General features: G+C 47.0%; 1 protein-coding gene across 3 annotated transcripts; it reads right to left on the reverse strand.

Moving 5' to 3' along the window:
- Positions 1 to 8,908: 8,908 nt before the first annotated feature.
- LPAR5 (lysophosphatidic acid receptor 5) lies at positions 8,909 to 24,759 on the reverse strand. 3 transcript variants are annotated; one of them, XR_007631076.1, is made up of 4 exons: positions 24,631 to 24,759; positions 17,902 to 19,443; positions 13,377 to 13,480; positions 8,909 to 9,016 (listed from the first exon to the last, which is right to left on the reverse strand). XR_007631076.1 is itself a non-coding variant. In XM_050333905.1 (2 exons), the coding sequence occupies exon 2, from the start codon at positions 19,122 to 19,124 to the stop codon at positions 18,006 to 18,008; it is 1,119 nt and encodes a 372-aa protein (XP_050189862.1). In that variant the 5' UTR covers positions 19,125 to 19,443; positions 24,631 to 24,759; the 3' UTR covers positions 17,591 to 18,005. The 3 variants fall into 3 exon arrangements, 1 of the variants encoding a protein (XP_050189862.1); XR_007631075.1 differs by lacking the exon at positions 8,909 to 9,016 and having other exon boundaries at positions 13,327 to 13,480; XM_050333905.1 differs by lacking the exons at positions 8,909 to 9,016; positions 13,377 to 13,480 and having other exon boundaries at positions 17,591 to 19,443.
- Positions 24,760 to 24,915: the final 156 nt, after the last annotated feature.

Genomic DNA, 24,915 nt, shown 5'->3' on the forward strand with positions numbered 1-24,915 from the left:
TTTTTAGTTTGTAACTAAGTTTCTTATTCAGCAGAAGCCTTAATTTTTACTAAAAAAAAAAAAAAAAAAATCCATGTTGGATAATACATGATTATGATTTAGGTTTTTTTTCTGTTTGTGGGGGCTGAGTAGATTAAATAGATTAAAAAAAAAAAAAAAGAGAGAGAGACTTCTAAATGTTTTCCTTTGATAATAACACTGTGAGATAGATTTATTTGGCTGCTTTAAACCTGGAAGTTGCTGTGTTTTGATTACTTACCTGGTTTAACTGAAGCTTTCCAGTTCACAGCACTTTGGAAACAACTGCAGCAAGATCTGCAAAATATGATCTTCCATACCTGTGCTGGTGGGTGTCAATGGCCAAAACAACCCCACAGCACACTTCCCTTGGGGAAAATCCTTCAACATCCCTTGCTTTGGTGCTGCACCTGTGTTAAGAAAATCCAAACTAACCGGAGGGCCTTCCACACACCCCTGCCCAGCTCTGCTTCCAATGACAAGTGGGTGATGTGGGCTCTGTATTCCCACAGCAGCATGCTTGGGGTGGCTTCCAAATTACTTCTGTAGTTTTGTGCATGGTCTGAGTTAGCCAGGGGTCAGGTCCCTGTCTGGGGACCCAGGAGAGCCCTGCCCCATCTTCCTCCTGGTCGCGGGCAGCCACCCCTGTCCAGGCTTTTATCAGGCTCGCAGGTTTCATTTTTGATAGAAACATGTTTCTCCAAGGTAAGAAGAAGAACAAAGTTTGTGACATTGTTTCACCCTGGAACTCCTGGATGGGGGCCAGTGGCCTCTGTTAAGTGTTTCAGTGATGCCCAGTGTGAGAGGCAACAGGCAGGGGGTGGGGGGAAGGAACTCCAGAGCATTTTGAAAAGAGGGGAGGCTTTCCAGACTAGTGTGAACCGTTCATATGTGGGACACAGATAACAGACTATAAGCATGACGTGCTGGTGCTGCAGAGAGTGTGATCTGAATGGTTGGTTTATGGTTGCTCAGGTTATTTTTGACTGCTACTCTCACGTTCAATAAGGATGCAGAGGTGCTAACAGGTTTTGACACTGGGCACTGTGATGCTACACTGTATTGCTTCTTTTGGGTGCTGGGATACAGATGTACAGATTCTGTTGTCCTCATTTTTGCTGTTCTCCGGCTGAGGGTTGCTCTAGCCTGACTGTTATATGCATTCTGTCAAGTTACACGCAACTATTAATATGAAAAATATCTTTCAGCACCTGTGCAAAACTGGTATCACCCGATGTATCCCTGAATGTGATACTGTTCTGCAAAGGCTCCAGGTACATTTCACCTCCTCCTTTAACCTGGTTTTGACCATTTGCAGTTAATGTGAATGGACTCACCTCTTGTGTTTTTCATTTAACAGCCCTGTATGCTCTCTGGATGGTACTGAGGCTTGCCGTGACTCTGAACTCAGGTTTTGCCGCTTCTGTCGAGGAACACTGAAGATCCCAGGATTTCTGAGAAGTCTTGCCCTTCTGTTTTTTTCATTTGGTAAAACGAAAATGTTGCCCTAGATCATTTTTGAGAGAGGAGGGGTATCAAACTCCGAGAGAAATAACTTTTACTTTGAATTTAGTAAGAAACTGGTCCAAAATTTCATTCAATATTTGATTATTGTCCCAGTCTGTGTCTTTTCAACATCCATGCCGCCCTCCTCCATTTTAAACTATCTTGTGAGAATTTGGCTAGTGTAAGAAACCCCAGCACCAGCCAAAGCAACTGCCCTGAATTCTGCACATCTTCCCCAACTACAGAGCTCTTTCCTCTGCCCAGGATACTGTTCTCCACTCCCAGGTTTTTACAAAGTCTCCATGGCAAGTTAAGGAAATCTAAATAATCCATTTTCATTGTTCCTTTCTTCAATGGTCTCCCCTTCTATTTTTTTTTTATTATTATTTAGTATTTTTCTTTTTTCCACAGAGAAGGAGCTTATTTGTTTAGCACAATGGAAGTATCATTACTTTGGTGTCAGACATGGAAGAAAATGACACAAGAAAGTCTCCTCATCTTGTGGAGAAGAGACAAGAGCCCTTCCTGTCATGTGCAAGAAACTGCTCCTGCAGCAAACAAACACCACTGGAACAAGAGGCAGAGAGAGACTTGCACACAGAATTTGGAAGCATACAACCAGAATAAGATCAAGAATCACTGAAGAGACCATGTGTGCTTCTTTTTTGAGAACAACATTCTATTGTCAATGGAGGATCGAGTGTCTCTAAGAGCCACCTAGGTGAGGGCTGCCCATATGCCAGCGTGACTCTGCACCTACTTCCCGTTAGAGAAACAGCAGTTCAGACTTCGCTCGGCACTCGTCATGAGCCTCGTCTCCTGTTTTGCCAGGGGAAGGAGGGGGCAGGGTGAGTGGCGTGGCCGTGCAGCCAGAGCCGCACCGCGTCAGCCAGACGTGCGCGGTGCAGGAGGCAGTGCTAGCAGCAGAGAACTGAGGCAGGCGTGGGGGCTGGGGGGTGAGATAGAGAAGATTGGGGATTGCTCAGCCCCCTGGAAATCAGAACGGCTGATCTCTATCTCTGTGCGCTTCGCTGGTTTGCTTGCTTTAAAAAACATCACATACTTGGGACTGACACCTATACCTAAGGTTACTTGATATTTTCCATTACAAGTCTGTTTTCAGTTTCTCAGAACTTTGCCAGTCATCAGATATTCAGATTCGAATTTTCCATGTTTATTTTCACTTTTTTTTCCCCCCCTGAAGATGGAGGCACTTAGTAAGATGTAAAAAACAAATGTTATTTTGCAATTATAAAATTTTTACTTTAACACATTATCAGTCTTTTAACTTAGAATTATGAATATAATAAATAACAAAAGCTGGAAGCAATACCCGAGAGTTAAGAATGCTTATTAGTTATCATTTTTACATTCCCATTTCCCTTAAGTGCTTTCAAGATGCCCTATTCCCCTCCCCTCTCCATGACACAAACAGTTGGATCCAGCCAGGGAAGGAGCCAGTGGTCTCAGAGGGGCTGCAAAAACGACCCAGTGGGTTGAGCTGCCTGGACTGCAATTCTGTGACATCTATGTACCTATTTTTACACCCTGTATCAAAGCTGGTGCATGCTGGCAAAGATCACTAACACTGAAACACATCTCTTGGGTTCAGTTAGCAGAAATATTGAAAAAACAAGCTGGGACAGAACTCTCCTTCATCTCCGGCCTCCAGCTGGATCTGGGAGAGGCGTTTTGAGCGCTGCACCCAGCAACAACCTCAGGGAATAGTGCTAATTAGCCTGGAGGTTGCATTCCCCATTCTGCTGGGTGTGAACCCCAGTGCTACTGAGTAGACTTGATGGACTTGGGTTGGCTGGAGCAGAGGAGACTCAAATCTCGATGGTCAAACCTACTAAGACACCTTGGGCTCCAAACTGGACAGAGGCTTGCAGAGCTGCCACAGTCAGCCGGGTGGAGGTTTTCTCTCACCTCAGACAACCACCAGACAGGTACTTTGGGGCTGTGTCCCTGGAGCAGAAACCAATGATCATGTATCGGGCCCTGCTCTGGGGTGGACTGCAGGGATGGGTCTTGCTTTGTGCCATCTTTGTGCATCTTTCTTGAACCTGAAGTCGCCAGCTCAGAGCTTTGTGGCATTTCGACTTAAGACGGCAAGTTTCTTCCTAAAAAAGATACACCTGGGACCAATGTTTAGGCGAATCATTGAGATAGATGCTCCGCAGGCCGGTTTGAAGGACTGTTTTTTTCCTTCTTCAACTACTTTGGGGACAGGATTTGGTGCGAGAGCGAGCAGGACCCCGCAGCCTCGCCGTGCTGGGGATCCGGCCGAGGGCTCCTGTGAAACCCACGTGCGGTTGGCAGCCACGAACCCTTCCCCCGGCTTGCAGCCCCGTGCCCGGTGCATCGCCCCCTTCCCATCCCATCCTCCCGCCGCGCTGCCCCGGGGGGCGGCGGGACCCGGGCGGCCCCACCCCGCATCCCATAATAGTTCACAAAGACGACTCCATCCCATAATAGCCACCCACGGGAAACGCTCCATGGCAACCACCCCCTACCCCACCCCCGCGCCATCCCATAATATCCTGCCGGCTTTATTGGTCCCGACTGCTGCGGGCAGAGGGAGGGGGCTGGGGCCGGACGGGGGCACCGCGGGGAGGTCCCGGCGGGCACCGCTGGGAGCCTGGCTGGGGCTGCAGCCTCCCCCCGACATCCCACAACACTCCCTCCCTCCCTTCGCCCGCTGCATCCCATAATATTTCCCAGGGAGGCAGCCCAGCTGTAAGGTAGAGCCATCCCATAATAGTCGCCCGGTCACACCGCACTGGGAATTGGTGCCATCCCATAATACTCTCGCCTCACGCCGGCTGCTGCGGGCCCTGGCATCCCATAATATCCGCCTGCCCCCACCCCCGCTCCTTGTGGGGCATCCTCCTCATCCCATAATACTCCCCCCGGCGGCACAAGCGCCCGCCATCCCATAATATGCCCTGCCACCCACCTGCCCCCCTCCGGTCGCGAGAGGCCTCGCCATCCCATAATAGTCAGGGCTCGCCCTCCCCCCCCCCCCCCCTGCCGCAGAAGGGCCTCGCCATCCCATAATACCTGCCGCTTGCCATCCCGTAATAGCCATGGCTCAGGACTAACCCTGTGGGCTGGACCTAGATGGCCTCGCTTGCTGGGGCTCGGCTCGGCTCGGCTCAGGCTCGGCTCGGCTCGGCTCAGGCTCGGCTCGGCTGGGTTTGGCCCCTCTCGGCTCAGCCGGGCTCAGTTTGGCACGGCCCAGCTGGTTTCTGCTGGTTTCAGCTGGACCAGATTCGGCTGGGCTGGGCTCAGGCTCAGCTAGGCTCAGTGTGGCAAGCCCTGCTTGTCTGGGCATGGCTTCTGCTGCTCCGTGCTCCCCACCAGCCCCCACACCTCTCCACCTCCCCTTTCCTGCCTGCCCTCCGCTGCCACCAAGCTGCCCTGCCCAGGCTTCACCATCCAGCTCCAGGATGGCTTCACCCTCGCCTGGCAGCACTGCCAGCACTGCTGCCCCAGCTGCCAGCCTCAGCCCCGCACCCCCAGAGCCCCGGTGCCTTCCCCACTCATCCCTTGGTGTCCATCCCCTAGCCCGGGCGCTGCTCACTGGCCCTGGCCACCACTGAGTCAGCAGAGAAGCACAAAGCCCGAGCAAGCGCCGCATTGTGGTGCCCAACTGTGGTCACGTGCCCGGTGCAGACAGAGCCCCTGCTGCCAGGGGGCCCAGGGCCGCACTGGCATGGCCTTTGTGACCACTGAGCCCTGACCTAGTTTGCCGTTAGGAAGGCCTCCTGCTCCTTGCCCGCGGCCACCGTGTGCTGTGTTCCGATCAGCTCGCGGGAAGCTTTGCTATCCGCTTGCATCTGCGTTATCACCCGTCTGCTATGGGAGATAACTTCGCATCTTGCCCTCTGCTTACATGAGTGTAGTTATTTTACGTCTGAAGGCAATTTTTACCATTGTCTTTGGATTTTGCTTTCATTCTCATTCCTGCTTTTTTGCCCCGATTGGATTTAGTGCTTGTTATAGGCTCACGGGAGCCTTTCTGAGCTGCTCAGTTGTTTTACTGGGCGTATTCACTACCTGTCCTTACAATTACAGCTCAGCACTTGCAACGTTTATTTCTTGTTTAGGCCAGCAGAAGTGTCCCGATTTCTAAGGGAAGAATAGGAAGTGTAAGCCCCAGAAGCTGAAATAATGTGCAAAAGGCTGATATGCAGAAAAGAACCAAAAACCCCATAATTTCTCACACTCTGAATGGAAGCTACAAGATGATAGACTTTGAGGATTAAAAGGTGGGCTGGGAAATAGTAATACATGGTGACAAAGGAACGAAGTGTTTCCTTGTAGGGCGGGTTGCAGCAAAGACATTTGCATCTGTTCAGTCACATCCCAACAGAACATGCAAAAGGATGAGGTTTTAGGGAAGCATCAAGTTTGGACACTGCTGCAAGGAAGGACGGGAAGCATTCTGTTTTCCCTGCAAGAAACGCACAGCTGCTGCTGTTTCCAGGGGGAAGGCTCTCCATCCGACCTCATGCTGGTGAAGCCAGAGAAGGGACCTTCCAGGAGCGTGCCCATGGCTGTGTGCCCACCGGCAGCCCCAGTGGTGGTCACCATCACTGCCAGTGCTGGTGAGGTGTGGTCCCTTTGTCTGATGGCTCTCCGGCAGCGGATGGAGGAGCCCTCTTTGCAAACTCCTTGTTTTGCAGGGAGTCCCCCTGTGGCAGATCTGTTTAACAGGGAAAGTGTCTGCAGGGGAGCGCAAAGCATTGGAGGATGGAGCCTGCAAAGTGCTGTTTTATTCTGCCTGTCAAACATTTTGTTTGCCGATGATCTTCTGGCACTGGCGAGAAACAACCGAGTGAACATACACAGCACTCTGCTGGCTGGGAGAATGAACTCTGGACTTGGAGCCTGGAAGCACTTTTGACAGTTCTTCCCCCTTGCTGTTTTTCAGGTTTCTGTGCACTTAGGCACCCACTAAGTAGGTCTCCAGCCTGTGTCCTCGGGAAGATACCTGTTTGCCTTCTCTTTTACATAGAGAGTAGCTGAAGGGCCAAGTGAGGTCATGCCAGGCTGAGCTAGTGTAGAGCTCTAGTTTGCAGCATATGATTCGTACTATACCATCTGCACGTGACGTGTTTACAGCAATGTTACATCTGTTTAGTAAAACATGAAGAATGCCTAATGCAGAGGAGGAACTTAAACTGCTCCAAGCCTGGCTTTAACTGGATAGACCTGTGATTTGGTCCTGTCCCCTGGCTATTCACTACTGACCTCCTGCAGAGGAGGCTCCTCTTGAGGCACTGGTGACAGAGGAGATGTGCCTGCTTGCTGCTTGTTCCAGTGTGGAGTCCAGCACTTCATGCCACAACAGCTGTAGGAGGAGGGAGTTGGTCTGACCTCAGCAGCTGTGTGTGAACGCAACTGGGACATCCCACATTTCAGGGCCTGCCTACCCTGCCAGGAGCCATTTCCTCCTCTCCTCCTGTTCTCCTCAGCCACCATGGCAGGTCCTGTACCGTGCAGCCTCTGTTGTCTTGCACCTTTCAGAGGCAAACAGGGCGACTGCTGCAGCCAGGCTGCTGTCCCAGGGAGCAGGAGCCATATTTCTGCAGGAGCAGTATTTCCGCAGGAGCAATAGCTGCCACTCGGCGCCTGCGTGCTGTGAGCAGGCACAGGAGCTCCTGGGCAGTGAGCCATGCCAGCCTGCAGGCTCTCAGTTTGATTGCACTCAGTGAACAGGTGCCTCATCCTCTACTTTAGGAACACACCAGATTTAATTATACCACTTCAAAATGTTCCATCTTAGGTGAGGCTTTGAACACGTCCATGCGTCAGAGCTACACTACTCACTACTCACTATTCCCAGAAAAATCCATGCCAAATTTTGATAAATGATAAGCCTTTTTTAAAAAAAAAAAAAATCCTTTTCACACATGCTCTGTAGGGACATGGAGACTTTCACTGTGCAGTTCTTCCAAGATCCACTGTCTCACAAAGGTGGGATAAGGTTGTGTGCATGCTGTAGGGATGTGGAAACACCAGCCATCTTCTACAAGCACCCAGCCACTGCCGACTGCTCTGGGCCAGGCAGGGGAAAGGAGGAGCAGCTGAGTGAAAGGAGGACAGCAAATCCCTTGGGGAAGGGAAGCCCAAAGGATAGATGAGGGCAAGGAGCATAACAATACTAGAACTGGTGTGGGAAAAAAGACAGAAGGATTTACTGGAAAACAGAGGGATGGAAATGGGAGAAAAGAACCTTGACTGTCTGCATAACACGACTAGACTGAAAATCAGAGTACACAGGTTTATGAAAGAGATGAATGATAGGTGTAGTGGAAATGGGGCCTAGAGAGAGAGGGAACACTAGGCAAGTTAAACAAGCAAGCAGTTAGTCTTGGGAGCTCTGGAGAAAGCAGGAGTACTTGAGCCAGTGCGGTGAGGAGAAAAAGGGGAGCTAAAAGTGGTAGGAGGCATATAACAACACTGGACCGGGAGATAGGAAAGAAAAAGCTGTGCTAGTCTCATTGAGGAACCAAAGAGCAGGAAGAGCACTCAGATAACTGAGCAAGAAGTCTCGAGGCAGGAGGGTGGGCAAGGAGCCAGCCAAGCAAGCACCAATGTCTGCCTTGTTCAGGTCCGGTCCTTACACTTGTTCTGGGGGCACAAGCAGACATGCAGGTTCCTGCATCTCATAATTCTTGAGTCATGATTCAGGAATGTTGAGACTGGTAGCACTGCTATCCTGAAGTGCTAAAGGAGAGGAAGAGAAAGAAAAAAAACAGAATATGATGGAGGGAATTCTACAACAGCTTCTGAGCTGCCATTCTGCACATGAAAAAAAAACACAGATGAGTTTCTCTTAAGAGAGGTCTTTCTTCTTCACCAGCTCATACATGATATCCTGAGATCATTTTATGGGCAAAAAAACCATCCCTCCCGGTGCTCACATCCTCATTCATTCCCTTTCCAGACTCCTTGATAATGTCACAGTGACTGGACTAAAGTGAATGAAGGCTGTCTATTTTGAAGTCTGTGGCTAATAAATCTTGGTTTTTGGGTGTATGTGTGTGTTGCTGTTTTTTTGGTTTTTTTGGAGGGGTGTGTGGAGTTAGCAGACCAGATAGAAAGCTCTTCATATATATAGAGGATAAGGTGCTCCCAAGGTCTGTGCTGTACCTTTTCCTAATTCCTATGTTCTCTGCCCATTTCGCCTTAGTTACCATATCCGCCCTTCATACTTGCTGACCAGGCTGTAGGGGCTTTCACCAGAACTGCTGATAGGGCAGGAAACAGGGATGCCAGACCTGAATGTGGTCCATCCAAAACCTGTTGGAGGCTGTGATTCTTCTCTTTTACCCATCCTCTTCAAAATCTGTGAAGCCATGGAGGGTGAAGTGGAACAGGCTAAGAGTGACTGGGCCCATACGTGGTGTGCCATTCCCAGACATTTGTCTCTCTCCATAACAATACCTGGTATGTTTGCTGACAGATACGGTCCCCTAGACTTGAAGCAGAAACAAGGATGGCATTAAGAAACTCCCCAGAGCAGCACATAGGGACAATGTCAGACGTTAAAGTTAGTCTTCAAGTCTTAACATATTTATAAAAACAATTCTTTAGTCAGTAGCAAAATAAACTCCACTGGATAACCAAAAAAAGGATATTGCACCTTACCAACGAAGTTTCTAGTTTTCCTGCAGTAGTCGCATGCACAGACAAGTGGAATCTCTCTTTTTGTAATCTGACCCCTTTTATGGATGCTTCCCCTCTTCTCCCTTTCCCTTCCCCTCCCCCTGGAGAAGTGTGGGAGCAACAAAATATAAGAAAGAAATGCTGACTTTCCTTGACCAGATTTCTCTTCAAAATTATAGCCTGCAAATAACTCCCTAATCTATTTGGGGAAGGAACTTGAGATGGGTTTGATGCAGGCTTGGTGCAGGACAAAGAGTATCAATTGGCACTCGCGAGTTACGCGAGATCAGCGAGCTGCAAGCTCCAAATGGCTGCAGGTTCAGACACAAGCAAAGCCCCATCTCAGCTTCCAAAAGCATCCATCACTGTGGCATGAGTCCAAAGAGCTGAGACAAAAGGCCATTCTGGACGTTTTCCCTGGCATCCAAGCACAGAGAGCCAGTGCTATGAAGATCCTGTGTTAATGGTTGTGCTGCTGACAACTCCAAACAGGCATCTTCTCCAAGAGGTCTCAGAGCCTTTTCTGTTTCTTTCAGGCGTTGTTGCAGCCTGATATCTCATAGGCAGCCCTGACAATTTGAAACATAAGGCAGGACAACTACCCTCCGCAGCACTCAGCAGCTTCCAGAAGCTCTGCAGGGGAAGAGCTGTCTGTCAGGCTCTGAGATCCCCACCCACCACTCGGCTCACCCCGGCAGGCAGGAAAAGCAATACAGAGCTCAGACAGATCAAACCATCAGCGCTAAGGAGGTTATTTCTCAGGATCACTAACACCAGCTCTGTGCAAAATACAAACCAATGGGAAACTTATTTTTCTTAATTACTTTTTGCTTTTTTAAATTGGTGAAGACTACCCCCTACAGAGGAATACGGAAGTCAACCCAAGGACAGAATTAGAAGTGGGAAGAAAGGCAGGCACAATCAGCTTCATCCCATGATTTGGTGTTCTGGGAAATTGCTGTCCCAGATGAACTGCGGTTTTGGTGCAAAGTGCTTCAGGTTTTTTGGAAGAGAGTAGTTTTTCTTAGTACTTTCAGATTGCATGTCCAGAAAACGACATGAGGAAGGATAGCATGGAGGAAGCAGAGTAGCACAGAGTCAAGTTTGAAGAAGGCAAGACAGGGAATTGTATCTATAAGAGGACCCTCAAAAGCTTCAAAAATAACTCAAGTGATGAGCCTGACCATTTCCCTTTGAAACATTGATGTCACCCTGCCTGTGACAATGATCCACTTACCAGACCTACAATATATTGCTACTGGCAGTTACTCTGTAACAGCTAAAGTCAATAAATACCATTTCTAAATTAAGTAGCCAGACAATTTTCCTATTACTTCTCCTATATTTAATTCTTCCTTGTCCAGTAAGTCACGTTGTCTCACCCATGGCCATACCTTTCCCTCACCACTAGAAAGTACAAAGTGCAGAATGACAGAATGACCTATGTCACTTTTTTGTCTGTCTTACCCTTTTACATTCTAAATTTCTCATTCATATTACCTCTGACTAAGATGTCATTTTCCTGTTGATTACAGCCATGGGCTGTTTGTCTAGGTAGTAAACTTCATGCCACCAACCGCCAGATCCACTGATATTTTTCTGTCACTTGTGTTTCTTCCCGACTTATTCCCTACATCACTTCCCTCCTCTGGAGGCAGGTTCTTTCAGACCAAAAGCACCAAGTGTGCTTGTTGGTGGTTCATGTTATGCTCCAGATGTGCAAATAAGGCAACCAGGTCAAGAAGACAACCTCCAATTCACAGGCCACCCTTTGCAAAATGCCTCCAAACCAAGCTTGCGTTTGACAGTGCTGATCCTTTCCCTGTCTAAAAATTGTCACCAACAATTTTGTCAAGTGCTAATGAGGCATCCTTACTGCAGGATGTCTCCCACACATCTCCCAGTTGCGAGGTCTCTCATAACACCCAGGTGCAGGTCTCCCATAGCATGTGTGTCCCCCTGCCACCCCCTGGCTCTGCATCCTGCTAGGCACACTGTGATGCTTTCAGCAGCCGTGCTGCAGAGTCTGCTGTCCCTCAGCCATAGGGAAAGGTTTCCTCAACAGTTCTTTTTTTTTTTTTTTTTTTTTTAACCTCCCTGTCCCCTCTGAATAGGCTGTAACTGGGGACTCAAGCATGCTGAAATTATGCAAATTATCCCACCGGGTTTTTTGTAATGCTAATTATATCAAATGCATGCTCATCAATGAGAATGTCTAATTCCCCTTGCTCATTATCTGGATGTCACATGCTGATATAGAAACATCTAAAAAAATTAATCTGATCACAACACAGTGCCTGTGAACCCCTTGCCACCACCTTTGCAACCCCTGCCTCTGTCCCAGGTGATACTGGGCACCAGCACATGCACCAAAGTGTCCCCAAAAGCCACCACCACTCCTTTGCTCCTTCCTATAGAGGCTCTTGTCATGAGTCTTTGATGTTTGGTTCACTGAATTGCTTGGGTCTTGTATTTGTGACTGAGATCATCAGGAGCAACACAATGTATATGTGTTATGTAGCACTCTGAAAAGTGACATCTGAAGTAGTTCAGAACATACATCTGAGCTACTAAGTTTCCTGCCTATAAAGTAGCAATAACACTGTATTGGCTAATGGGCCTCTTGAGGAAGAAGTTAATTCAAATTTATGAAGCCATTGGATGCAGGGATGATAAATGCTACAGAAAAGCAGAAGATCAGTAGCCCTGTTTGCAGAAGGGAGTTCAGACATGTGCAGTAGATAGCTGACGGATTTGTATATGGCATGCAGGATAAAAAAAAAAGAAAAAGGAGGAAAAACAGCAAATAGCTACTTTTTTCCTCTTTCTGTGAGCGATGTTCTTCCTACACGGGGAACAAAGAAGGGACTTCGTGAGGAAAACAATCTGTCGTTGTGTAACCAAGGACAACCGTGGCACCTATGCACAAGGAGCCCACACGGAGAAAAATAAGTCTGGCATTTTTGAACTCAAAGTGCAGGGCTGCGACACCTTCGGTGGGGGCGTGTTTCCGTTTATCGCAGCGCTGCCCTGAATGTGTGACTTCAGCATTTACCAGGCTCCGAACAGGTAAGACACTGACCCATGCGATGGGCAAGATTACTTCTAAATGCATTTATTGCGGTCGCCTCTCTGTTCTTCACCTCGTACCGGGGTGTTGCGATCCTGGCTACAGAATTAACTCCCTCTCTCCCCCCACTCCCAAGGAAGAACCTTTACTTCACAGCTCCTTGCCTTTATTACCATTCTCCTTTTTTCTTTCCAAATTGCTTGTGTATTTTTTTTTTTTTCCCCAAAGGCTGAAAGGAGCTGCTTTGCCCCGGTGATGCAGGGAGCGGAGCCCTCCGTCCTTCCCGGAGACGCCGGAGACGCCGAGGGCCGTGTTCCCGGAGCCCCCCCGACAGGGGTCCCGCCGGTCCGGCCCCGAGGCACCGCCGGGGGCCGCTGTTGGCCGCGGAGAGCGCGGGGAGCGGCTCCTCCTCCTCTGCGGGGCTCAGCACCGCCCCTGCCTTTCTTTCTTCTTTTTTTTTTTTTTTTTTCCCCTCCTCCACTTCCCAGGGTCCGAAACGCTCTTTCACCATCACTTTGAGGTGAAGAGTTTGATCTTCTCCCTCCAACCCTTGCCCTCTTGGGTGAAAAGTACCTTCTTGTTCCCTCGTATTTTAGGGGCTGAAGTGGAGAGCGATGGCCGGGCTTCAGGTGGCAGTGTTTGAAGGGCAGGGAGGTTTTACAGCTAGCATGGAAGCCTTGTCACTATCTGAGCCATATAGGTAAAGCAGCGGTAGCTACGTCTGGCTTTAGCACATCCAAACTGTTTAATAACCACAAACAAAATCAGCATATCAGGTTCTTCAGTGACAATACACTATTTCTTCTTGTTCTGTTTGGGAGCCCTTAGTGATCACTGTCTTGGTGTGCAAAGTGCTACGCAAGCCAAACAAAAAAGTGATCCACACCCAAAGATATCTCCCAGCGTAAGAGCAGAGACAGCGTATGACACGGAAATGTGGGAAACTGCGAGGAAGCCCTGAGACGGTTTCGGTCAGCGGGATGCACAGCAGTGTATCAGCACAGTGGCAGCCTGGCCTCTGCCGAGATGCTGTGAGCATTGCAGAATACACGAGTTTGCAAGAGAGGCTTCAAAAGCAACGCATGAAATGTGAAGCTTTTACCGCACTCAGTCACAGGACCAAGGACTCTGCTGCTGGAAGGCAGACAGGGTACGTAAAGTGTAATCCGAGCGAGAACAACTCCAGGGGGAAGGATAATGAAGAAGCTGGGAAAAAAAAATGATTGGGATATCAGATCAGCATCTAAAACCCAAGGTCAGAGAACCATACAATTATTTAGGTTGGAAGGACCTCTGGAGGACATCCATTTCAACTCCCCGTGACTGGGGGGGAGCAGGCACAGCTTCGGTTACTCAGGGCATTTTGTAATGCAAAATACATGTTTTGTTGGAGGAATACATCAAGCGGTGGGAAGCACACAGCCAGTATGTGGTGGAAGGAATACAAACAGTACTAAAAGCAATTTGAAGATAAAGTCTGGCTTTTTCTGGGGCTTCTGAAACATCTTTTCAAGCTGACTTACAGAACTCAGAACAGCAGAGGATTCCTGGAAAGTATAAAGTAAATTTAAGATTATGAATAGTCATAACGGTACATTTATGTATCATCCAAGTAGGGAACCATTTCCAGAAGCATCTGATGTGTCCGTTCTGGAAATCAAAAGACTTGAAATCCTAATGGATGCGTGCATTTTTGCATACACCCTGTCTGATCCATACAGAATAAGGGTTCTGTGTGCCTTTACCACCTCTCTGACCTTTCATCACTTGTTTAGTCTTACTTGATAAGAAGTCATTTGTTTAATGTTCACATCTGCAAATGACACAAAGTGCAGGGAGGCAGTGAATGTAATCTTTTACCCCTGGCATATTTGGCAAGAATACTAATTAAAGAATTGTCACAGTGGGATACAGAGGGTCACCTAGACAGGTTGAAAAGGCTTTGCTAAGCTTATATTACCATTTAACTTTCTTTTCTTGAGTACCACTGCTTCATGTAGTTCCTGTTGTTCTAAGCACAAGTTTTTAAGTGGTTCTGTTTGGTATTGTTGAACACCATCATGCCCTAGGACTTACAGATTTGCTTGTTTGGCTTTTTTTATATATACTTATTAAACAGAATGTATAAAGCTAGATATGGTGAGTGACTCATTTCACTGAAAGACAGGATGTACACGTGCTCTTCTTTATCACCACGTGATGGAATGAAAAAAAATCAGGCTTACAAAGGCAGAACCACAGAAGCAGAAAACCTAGCTAACACCAATTCTCTCTGTCAGACATGAAAAATATCCCAAATCCCCTCCAGAATCCAAAGTGATTAAATTTGACTAGAATCCCCAAAATTAAAAGAAAAAGAAAAAAAAACCACCAAAAAAAACCCCACCAAAAAACCACAAACAAACAAACAAACAAAAAAAAACCCCAAAAAACCCCAACCAACCAAACAAAAAAACCCACAAAAAAACCCCCACCAAGCTGAAAAGATTCAATACCCAAAGGACAAAACACAACAACCCAAACTGGGCACACCATTGCCTATATATAACAATTAAGAAAAGCCTTCAGAAACCCAAAGCCAGGATTTTTTTCTGCTGCGTGTAGCATGACCAGCAGCCCTCCTTACTGTTAAACTGGTTGACAAGATTCATTAAGAGATCAGCTTTTCAGTTATTTATAATTTTGTCAAAATATTTGAGCTAAATTTCCTCTGATGGAGGTTGAATATTTATGAAATGTTTCAGGTAAAAATAGTTCCACTATTTTCAGTAATGAAACTATAAGTAAAGATTATGTTTTCTGATGTGGTTTTTGAGAAGTTGTGTGTTGTGTGTTGGGGAGGATACTGTAACTTCAGCAGAGGAGCAGCCTCTTCCAGAGGAGTGGCATCTGCCACATGATATTTCATTCATACTTGGCAAACTTGCCAAGAGAAGACAGGGCCGGACTTTGCTCACCGTGGCCCTGAGAAAGCACAGGAGGCAGCAGCCACGACTTGCAACATTCCTGGTGAGCATTAGGAAAAGCCTCTCCCCAGGGCATGTTTCAGCACTGGCATGGGTACCTCAGGAGGCTGAGGAAATGCCATCCTTGGAGGTGCTCAGAAGACACCTGGACAAGGCTCTGAGCAACCTGAACTAGCTTGGGGTCCCAAGCGCATCCTCTGTGGTCCTGGGGCTTTGGCTGTATGAGCTTGGAGGACAGGTCAGAGACAGAGACAGTGTAGCTGTAGTAATAGAGGGCTGCCTCTTCCCTCTGGTGGAGGGAGAATTTCTAGAAACTCTGGTGGAGTCTCAGCCAGGGCTGAACCCCTGCCCCAGGTGCTGTTTTTAAGCTGGTACTCTTGCCCTTGGCTCCTGTCTGAGCAGTCTTGCCGGTGCCTGACCATGTCCTGTGTAGATCTAGACCCATGGGTAGGCTTCCTGGCTTGACCCAAGACCTACCATGTGACAACAGACTTGTCTGGCAATCTCTGGACTGTGGCTCACTCTGGTTACTGTCTCCAGAGCTGAACCTGATGCTGACGTGACTTCTTAGTTTGACCTTGGACCTGCTTCATCACCACAAGCTTGTCTGATGATCTGGATTCTCAGCTGAACCCAGCTATCTGCCCATACCTGCCTTGCTCACCTTGCTCAGGTTCTTTCCCCTTGCTGGGTAAGCTTCTGCCTCTGCCTGGCTCTCAGGAGGTGTGTTCCTTTAGGGAGCAGCCAGCCCTCACTGACCCCAACAACCTGCTGTGAGCAGGGAGTTGAGGTAGAGATCTCAACATGTCCCTTCCCCCTCAGATCTTTCTGTGAATTTGTGACGCCACTCTAGCCAAGTTAAAAAGAAAGAAAAAATCAACTTCTCTAGGCAGGGAAGAAAATAGTGTGTGAAGGCATTGTATTGATGCTTAGGTGCAAGGAGCATTAGATTTGGGGAAAGGAGAAAGGCCCAGAGGGACAGGGACAAGGAAAAGGGCCCAGGAAGGAGGAAGGTGGAGGAAGATGTGGAAATGGACAGGAGTGCATCTGATGTAATATCACTCCACTATCCTGTAAATCCCAGGACAGAAGGGTAGTGTCAGACCGTAGCAGAAGGCATGCACACAGCTCTGTTTCCTTTGCAGCTGCACAATGTCACAAATGATTCACATTCACATGGCAGCCCTGAGTTTTCAAAATAGGAGTACCTTCTGCCCTGCAAACCCTCCTCCATCTCTCTCCCTGCATCCCTCAGGCACCATTAAATGTCCTTCATCTGCAGATGGATTTCAGGGTTGGTCTGCTAAGTGATACATGGGCTGAGCAAGGGGACAGACAGAGCTGGCCTACCAAGGGCATATGTCTCCCAAGGCAGGCTGTAACACAAGAATGTCTCTGTGGGGAGGCTCATCATCTTCTGCAGGTCTTCTTGAAGACCTGCATCTGAGGGTCTTCAAGGGAGACGGGAAAAATGGATTTAAACCCCAACGTCTCCTAACCCAAACCCATGATGCCTTACAATACATTTATTCCCACAGCTGTCATGAGGTAGGGACTTGAAAACAGATTCATTGCTTATTTAGATGTCTAAAACCCAGGACTTTGAACTACATTTCTTGTCACTTTTCCTGACCTTTCCCTTAATATTAAAAAAACCCCCAAACCAACCACTACAATGGATCCACTCTGGGATAGTCTGAAACCTGCTGGAAGCCACAGAGGGGCTGTTTCGCAGTGCAATTGGAAAAGCAACCCTTGGTCACCAGCAGGAGTGAATAACTGGGGCCTCTGGCACTGCCTGTGTGCAGCTGGATGTCTCACTTCTGGGGAGATTTATAGGGCTTTCACATACAGTGCAGGCTGAAAAAGCATGTACAAGCAGTGCAAGCAACTATATTTCACCACAGCCTGATTCTGTGACATCATTTCTTTTCAACAGTGAAAATTACTCAGACCTGAAATCAATCATCCTATACAGGGGCCCAGCAACAGGAGAGTGCAAAGCACTAACAACAACTTGAGCTTCAGACATGATGACAATATTGGTATCCTCTCTTTTTTTCTGGGGCCATTAGGAACGTCAGTTGTATTTTTAAGTGTGCCAGTGTTTCCCAAGCCATTTTGCTTTAGGTAAATGTATAGCCATTGTGCTGCATGTGTGTACAGCTGCACAGGCACATTTGACATATCTCCTGAAGATTGTTTTGCTAGGGTCTGTGACTTTCTATACAATTAGGAACGTATTTTCTGCTAGAGTACTGAAAACTCAGCTATGCTCCTTGACCCCAATAAGGGTTGCTAAATGCTTCAATTCTTTGGGAAAATTAAGATACTTATTTAGGTGCCCCAAGCTGGACCTATGACTCAAATTGAAACATCTAGTCAAAAGTTTCCCTCAGCTATTGCTAGTAAATACACTTTGTCAGCAGTGAGTACCATATCTGTGTTCTGATGATCCCCATTGCAGCAGGAGTGGATGGACTTGCTATAGTGATTTACCCTGGCTGCACCCAGACACACTAGGTTTGTTTCAAGTCCTTGTTCCACCCTACCATTTCCTGTACCAAAAGAATCAGTTGTGACCGTGCCACCAAGACATCTCTGTTTATTCAAAACAACCCTTCATCCTTTAGCTTTGCATCATCACGTTCACCCACTTACAGTCTGCTCTGCTCCCTCAAACAGTTTGTTAGGTTAGCCTGAGCAGTTTCCCTCGGGCTTGCTGTAGTTACTGCATGGCTGACTCTGCAATGGCTTTTCTGTGGTTAAACTTCTGAGTCCTCAATCGGGCCATTCAAAAATACTGCTGTAGGAAGTGATGGTGAAGATTCATTTGCATGGACAAAGTTTTGAGATTGGAACAGTTTTACTTTTGAGACAGCTTGGTCTCGGATTGACTTATTCTCCACAACCTGATGCTTAAGTGTCCCCATCTCTGAGTCCCAGGCTTGTCCCCGCCGCAATTTCTTGAAGGTGTTACGGAAACCCTCAGTACTAAAGTAGTAGATCAAGGGGTCCAGCGTGCAGTTCATGCTGGCCATCATCATCGTTATAATTAACACTTGGCGCACCGAGCCCTGAGTTGCTTTCTCAACCTCAATCACCCGCGCCTTTATCATCCCATAAACTGCCAGGGTAGTGTTGTAAGGCACAAAGCAGATGATGAAGATGACCAGATTGACCAGGAGGAGACGGACAGTCTTCCGCTGTCGCAGGGTCTTTGGCTGGCTGGAGTGGCATAGCTCCTGAAAGATCCGAATGGAGCAGTATGTCACACAGCTGAGAGGCAGGAGAAACCCCAAGATTTCAGCCAGGATGACTAGAGGGAAGAGGTTATTCTGCCACATGTTGTCGCTAAAGCTTTCAAAGCAGAGAAGAATGGTCTGGTTCTGGTTCTGTACCTTACAATGGTTTTGCTTGTGGACTATGGCTGTGGGGATGGAGCCCAGGAAGATCACAACCCAGACTATCAGGCAAAGGAGCTTGGCCACCTTGGGGCGCCGCAGGTGCCGCCAGCGAAGTGGGTGAACAATGGCTACGTAGCGATCCAGGTTGATGCACATGAGGAAGAGGCAGCTACCATACATGTTGATCTGGAAGACAGAGCCAGAGACCTGGCACAGGGTGCTGCCAAAGGGCCAGCGGTGGTTGGAATAGTAGTAGAGTCTCAGTGGCAGGGGGAGTGTGAAGGTGAGGTCGCTTATGGCCAGGTTGAACATGTAGATCATGACTACAGACTTCAGGCGCAGGTATCGGATGAATATCCATAGGGCTACCACATTCAGTATCAAGCCTGTGATGAATATCAGGATGTAGCCGGGCAGGAGGAGGTGGTGGTTGAAGGTATAATCCTTGCATGTCTGAGTCGTATTGGAATCTGACATGCCCAGTGGGGATCAGGGGATGGTCTCTTTGAGATGACTGAGCCTGCTGATGAGCTAAGGAGGCACAAAGAAAAGTAATGAGGGCAGTCATTCCCCTCTAAGAAGCTACAGACAGGTCACTCCTCTCATCTGCAGATGGAAGGTAGATGGGCACATCTCTCTCTTGATTGATGCTGTGTTGGATTGCTGGTCTGTGGTCATCTGGCAGGGATGGTACTGTACAATCATGTCAGCTTCTTCCTCTAGTTCAACAATTCTTTCCAGTGGTTATGGGGGTGCTGATGTGATGGAGGATCATTGCCAGTTGTCAACACGATTCCTGGTCAGAGTGGAAGACCAAGACAGAAGTGTTTAAGTTAGAGGAGGAAATCTCTTGAAATGGTAAAATACAACCCTGGTGGCTTCTGCAGCAAGAACTCACAAAGAAACTAAAAGACTAAAAAAATGGACGCTAGAAAAGTGAGTAGTTGCATGGTAGAAGAAGACAGAGCATGGAGAATGTGGTTGTATGGAATCATTTATCACTCAGCCCCAGAAAATGCACATTCCTTTGATCACTACTGAGAGCACATGCATACAACAACGGGACAGCATGAGCACACAGAGAAAGTAGTTGAGGTGGCTCCAGTGAAAGAAAAGGAAGAGAGAAGCATTTTGAAGGAAAAATACTGACTTGAATGAACTTAAAATAGAAACTACATGGTACTGTTTTATATCAGAGAAACAGGACTTTGTACATCCATTTCAGATAAAAAAAATTATACTACAGTTAGAGCTGACTCCACCCTAGCTCCTTTTCCTACGTGAAACATCACACGCAAACCTTAGTCCCAGTGACTTCAAGTTCCTTATGTTGCTTACATTCATACAATTCCTTTGGTGTTCTTACTTGCATGGGACCAGTGGTGCTTATATGGATTGCATGTCTTCAGCTCATTCTGCTGCTTATAACACCACAAAACATGAAGCAACTCATATCTCATAAATGCAGCCAACACAGCCAGGTAAGGAACTACACAATAAAAAAGGAAGGGCCGTGGGATTCATGTGGACAAACATAGCTGTGACTAGAGAAGGCTTCAGGTGGTATCAGCCTCTCTGCATTGGGTTTGTGTGGGAAGGTTTTAGTAGTGGCAGGGGCTGCAGCGTTGGTTCTGTGAGAACATGCCAGAAGTTTTCCCTGTGTCCAATAGAGCCAGTGCCAGCTGGCTCCACGATGGACCTGCTGCTGGCCAAGGCCAAGCACATCAGCAGCAGTGGTTGCACCTCTGGGATAATGTAGTTAAGAAAGGGAAAAAGTTACTGCAGAATAGCAACTGAAGCCAGAGGAGAGAAGTGAGAATATGTGATAGAAGCAGCTCTGCAGACACATCAGTGAAGAAGGATGGGAAGGAGGTGCTCCAGGTGCCAGAGGGGGGATTTCCCTGATGCCCCTGGAGAAGACCATGATGAACCCCTACTGGAGCAGTCTGTTCCTGAAGGACTGCACCCCATGGAAGGAACCCACACTGGAGGAGGGATTGATATGTGTGACACAGTTCCCCACAGCAGTTTGCAGGGGCTAAGTAGGGGCTCCCTCACAGAGTCCATGTCGATTGTGATTTAGTTCAAAAGGAAAGTAGAATTTTCTATCTAGAGAAAACCTTTATGTGAGTTTGATGCTATTGAAAGAGGAAGACACTCAAAACTTGACAGGTATGACAAGCATGTCAGATCTTCTAGGATTGTGGGGCAATGCACAGATCTAGAGGAAGGATCTACAGAAGGCAGAAACATGTGCTGACCTCACAGATATTTTTCTGTCAACAATATGTTAAACAAAAGTGAAAGTCCAACACGAGAGAGCAAACAACTGCCAACTTGCCCGTCCTTTAGTGTTATTGGGCAGATCCACCACCAAGACAGGTTTCTTAGAGAAGCTTCTACTGGTTTGTCAAGCTATATCTGAGTGAATTTCACCCTTCTTGGTGGATGAAAACTTCTTATGAAGTTGTTGGTTTCAAGTGAAATGACTAAATGCTTCAAAAAATCTCAAGGTGAATATGTCAGTTTTTGTTAGAGCCAAAATTCTGCAATTAGTGCAGACTGAACAGATTTGAGACCTTTGTCTTGACTGAGACAAAGTCAGTGAGACCAAGACTCAGTGAGGGACCATAACCTGCTTTAATATATCTACCCAGACCTGAGAGATGTCAGATGAAAGGCACTTATCTCCACAGATAACCTATTTTTCAAACTTTCAAGAGGTATTCGATAAAGACTCCAGAGAGTATAATATGTAAGCACAGTTCATGTGTGTGAGACTGGTGAGTTATCTTCAACTAGTACTCCATCTCAAATGTGGATGGTGAAGGGATAATGTTAAGAACAATGCAATTGCATAGCTACACTGCCTCCAGTTCTCTTCCTGATTCCAGCATACAGCAGCCCAGGGATTTCCTGAGGCAAAGGGGACCCAGTTGAATTCAGTAGTCCTCAGGGAACTTTTATTTCACTGTTTTTTTCTGTTGCTTTTTGAGTTGATGTAAAATTTACCATCTACAGCACCCAGGGCCAGGAGTGCCAAGGAGTTACACAGCTTAATCACGTGTCAGGGGAAGAACCACTGCCATGTACACAATTTCATTCAGTTCCTAGTTTTAGTGCTGGAAGCAGCAAGGGAAAAAACATCTCTGCACCTTCACTTTATCACTGATAATATTATAAACATCTGCCATATTCCCACTCAGTAAACTTTTTTTTTTTTTTTTTTTTTTTTTGAGGCTAAAAGGTCCTTGTCTTCATACTTGTTCCCTACAGAGGAGCCGTTCTGCACTTTTGAGCATCCTAGGTACCCTTCTCAGCACCTTTCCACTTCTGCTACTGCTTTTGTGAGCCCTGTGGTGGGGTACTGAAAACGTTCACAACACTGATGGTACACAACACTGAACTGTGTAGACTCAAACCTCATTTGCAAGGGGTAATGGTCAGCCCAGTTTGGTTTTTCCCATCACTTAGCTAGCTGAAATTTCTGCTCTTATTTTAAGTCCTGTCACTCATGCTTCTCTTAATCTCTGCAGTTCTTTGCAGCCAACCCTCATCTTTTCTAACTTGAATAATTTTATGTCTCCAACAGATTTGTTATTTTATTATTCATCTGTCATGAATAAGTTGAACAATCCAAGCCCCAGCACTGGTGTCTTATAACTCCACTGGGAAAATCAACCATCTACCTTCATTCTCCTTCCCATCTTTTAGGTACTTTTTATCCAGGTAGGAACCTTTTCTCCGAATTGCTTTAAGTGCCATTGGTGAGAACCCTTTCGAAAGCCTTTCGGAAATCCACATGGGCCACTGTTCACATGCTTCTTGACTCTTTTAAGGAAGGACTATGGGACAGAGCATCCCTTAAGAAAAGCTGTGATGATTCTTCCCCAGTAATTAAACGTGACTGCATGCCAATTGATTTTTCCCCCCTTTATTATAGCTTCTACTAATTTGTTCAGCAAAAACATCAAACTCCCTGGTCAGAAACCCCCAAGAGCCTTTTCTCAAATTAAGTCTGCTAGTGAGCCTTTAAAAACAGTTTTAAGCAAATGTTTCTGCACCACAGTTAGTCAGGTCTTCCACCCTCCAGTTGTTTTCAGACCTCTGGGGTAGAAGCCGTGTGGTTTTAGACACTTAGTAGATCTTTCTCCATAGCTGTTCCTACTGCTGTTTTGATCAGAGACAGTCCTTTGATGAATTTTCCTATAAAGTGAGTTTCTGCTGTAGAAATCTCCCAGGCTTTTGTGTCATAAACACCAGTGAAAGAAACCTGTCCATTTTTTTTTGCTCACTGTCACCTTAAAGTGGTCTTTCCTTACATACTTTAGCCCTTCAACCTTTAAGACAATAAACAGCAGAGTTCTAAATTGGCAGCAAAGATCACTGAGAGCAGAAAATAGATTGGGGGTTTTGAGGGGATTTTTTTTAGTGGGTAGATGGAAACACAGAAGAACAAATATGCTACGGTGATGTTATTGAAACTAAGCTGATAGTTTCAAACTTGCCATAACAGATACTATGATCAGGGTCTCAGAGACCTGAAATGAAATGTATGCAGGCAGACTCATTGGAACCATGAAACTGTGGGACCAAAGCGTTTCTCTGATGAGCTCTGGAGGTACTGTTTTGACTGTTCCTCACTGAAAAAGAAAGGTATGGGTAGCTCAAGCAGGCTGGCAGCAGGGGAACAGAATAGCTGAAATTGGTTGAAATATCCTTGGTTAATGTCTGAGAGGCAAAGACCATGTTCTTTGTGGCTGCCTCTAAAAGAACCTCAAGTACTCCTTGCCCTGCACAAAAGCTGCCACCAAGCCATCAGCTGTGTAAGAAAGCAATGGTACCACAGCTGAATAATCCTCCTCACAACAAGACACTGTCTTTAAATCCTGAAGGAACTTTCTGTTTGGTGACTGACCTTATGGGTCCCAGGAGGTGGAGGAGGCATCCTTTTGCCTCTTCAATACAAGTCCCTGAACAGCATCATCTGCCGAGACTGTGACTTGCAAAACCCAAAGGGATCTTGGTTTTTTCTATTTTCTTTTTCTAGATGTGCTTGCATACAGGGGCCAGAACAGGCAGGCATGTCCCAAGATGGGATGTATGCCTGGGGTCTTGCTTCCTGGTCCTGGGAATCTTCTCTCCTGACATCACCTCACTAGGAGTCACTGCCTCCTACCATCACAAAAATTGTGAAGGATCTGAATATGGGGCTGAGAAACGAGGTGGGGAAAAAAAAAAAAAGCTGAAAGATATTGCTGAGCATGGTGCAGGGTCAGTGTTTCTGACAGTGAGTAGTCACTGAACCCATGGGGAGTCTTGTGGATGCTGTGGGGGTGCAGACAGAAAATGTGACATTGGGGTGCAGAGCTGAAAATGCAAACGTCATGAGTTCGCTTAGTAACTCTGAAAACAAAGAGAGGAAATAACAAAGAGCTTGCCAAATGTAAAAAAAAACCCTCTCAGCTTTGCTCTAGAAATTGAAGGTATATATTTTTTTTTCATAAACATGGATCCTTTCTACCTGTTGTCAGTGACATCTAATTCCCACTTTTCACCTTTTTTCTACCCATGATTATTATGATGATTAGAACCTCAGAGACATTCAGGACGGAGGATGACTTGTTTTTAATGAGAGATAGATCATATTAAAACTGAGACCTTCGAATTTAACTCCTGAGGTCTGGGTACGCTGTTGCCTACTCCTTAGAGTTGTCATCCCCCTTTTGTATCCCGAGGGCCATGTGGGCACCTCTGTAAGTAAGCTCTTCAGTCTGCCTGTGCTTTTGGCATCAGAGGATCCCAAAGAAAGCCTCCATTTGAACTGCGATTTGCCTCTAGGTCCTCTGGGCAACTGAAGAAGGGGCAGATGTTCCCCAGTGCCCCATGGTCAGGTCTGGCAGCACATGCACAGCAGCTCATGGGGACCAGTACCCAAGGTGTTCAGACCATCCAGCTCCCCAGATGTTTCCATCTGGCTTACCTCTCTGCTGCTGAAGAGCCAAGGGTGCACACGGGCTCACTGGCTGCTGGTCGCTCCCACTGCTGAGGTCTCAGTCCAGGCACCAAACCTGCAAGCAGCTTGGATCACAACAGAACCAGGCAGGCTCTTCGGCTTTTTTTTTTCATCCAAATCACAGCTACCCCCTACAACGCTATGGCTGATTCTACATCACGCTGCAGTTTGTCTCTTCTGCTTTTTCACTTCCTGATGCATTTCTGCCTGGCCACAAAGCATGAACTTTGTTATCTATGGCTGATAAGCTAA

This window comes from Myiozetetes cayanensis, unplaced genomic scaffold (assembly GCF_022539395.1).
Source record: "Myiozetetes cayanensis isolate MyiCay16 unplaced genomic scaffold, myiCay2020 scf5-8, whole genome shotgun sequence".
NCBI lineage: Eukaryota > Metazoa > Chordata > Aves > Passeriformes > Tyrannidae > Myiozetetes > Myiozetetes cayanensis.

Bases quoted from the DNA above. Each gene is read 5' to 3' on its own strand.
- LPAR5 (XM_050333905.1), bottom strand. From the start codon at position 19,124: ATGTCAGATTCCAATACGACTCAGACATGCAAGGATTATACCTTCAAC.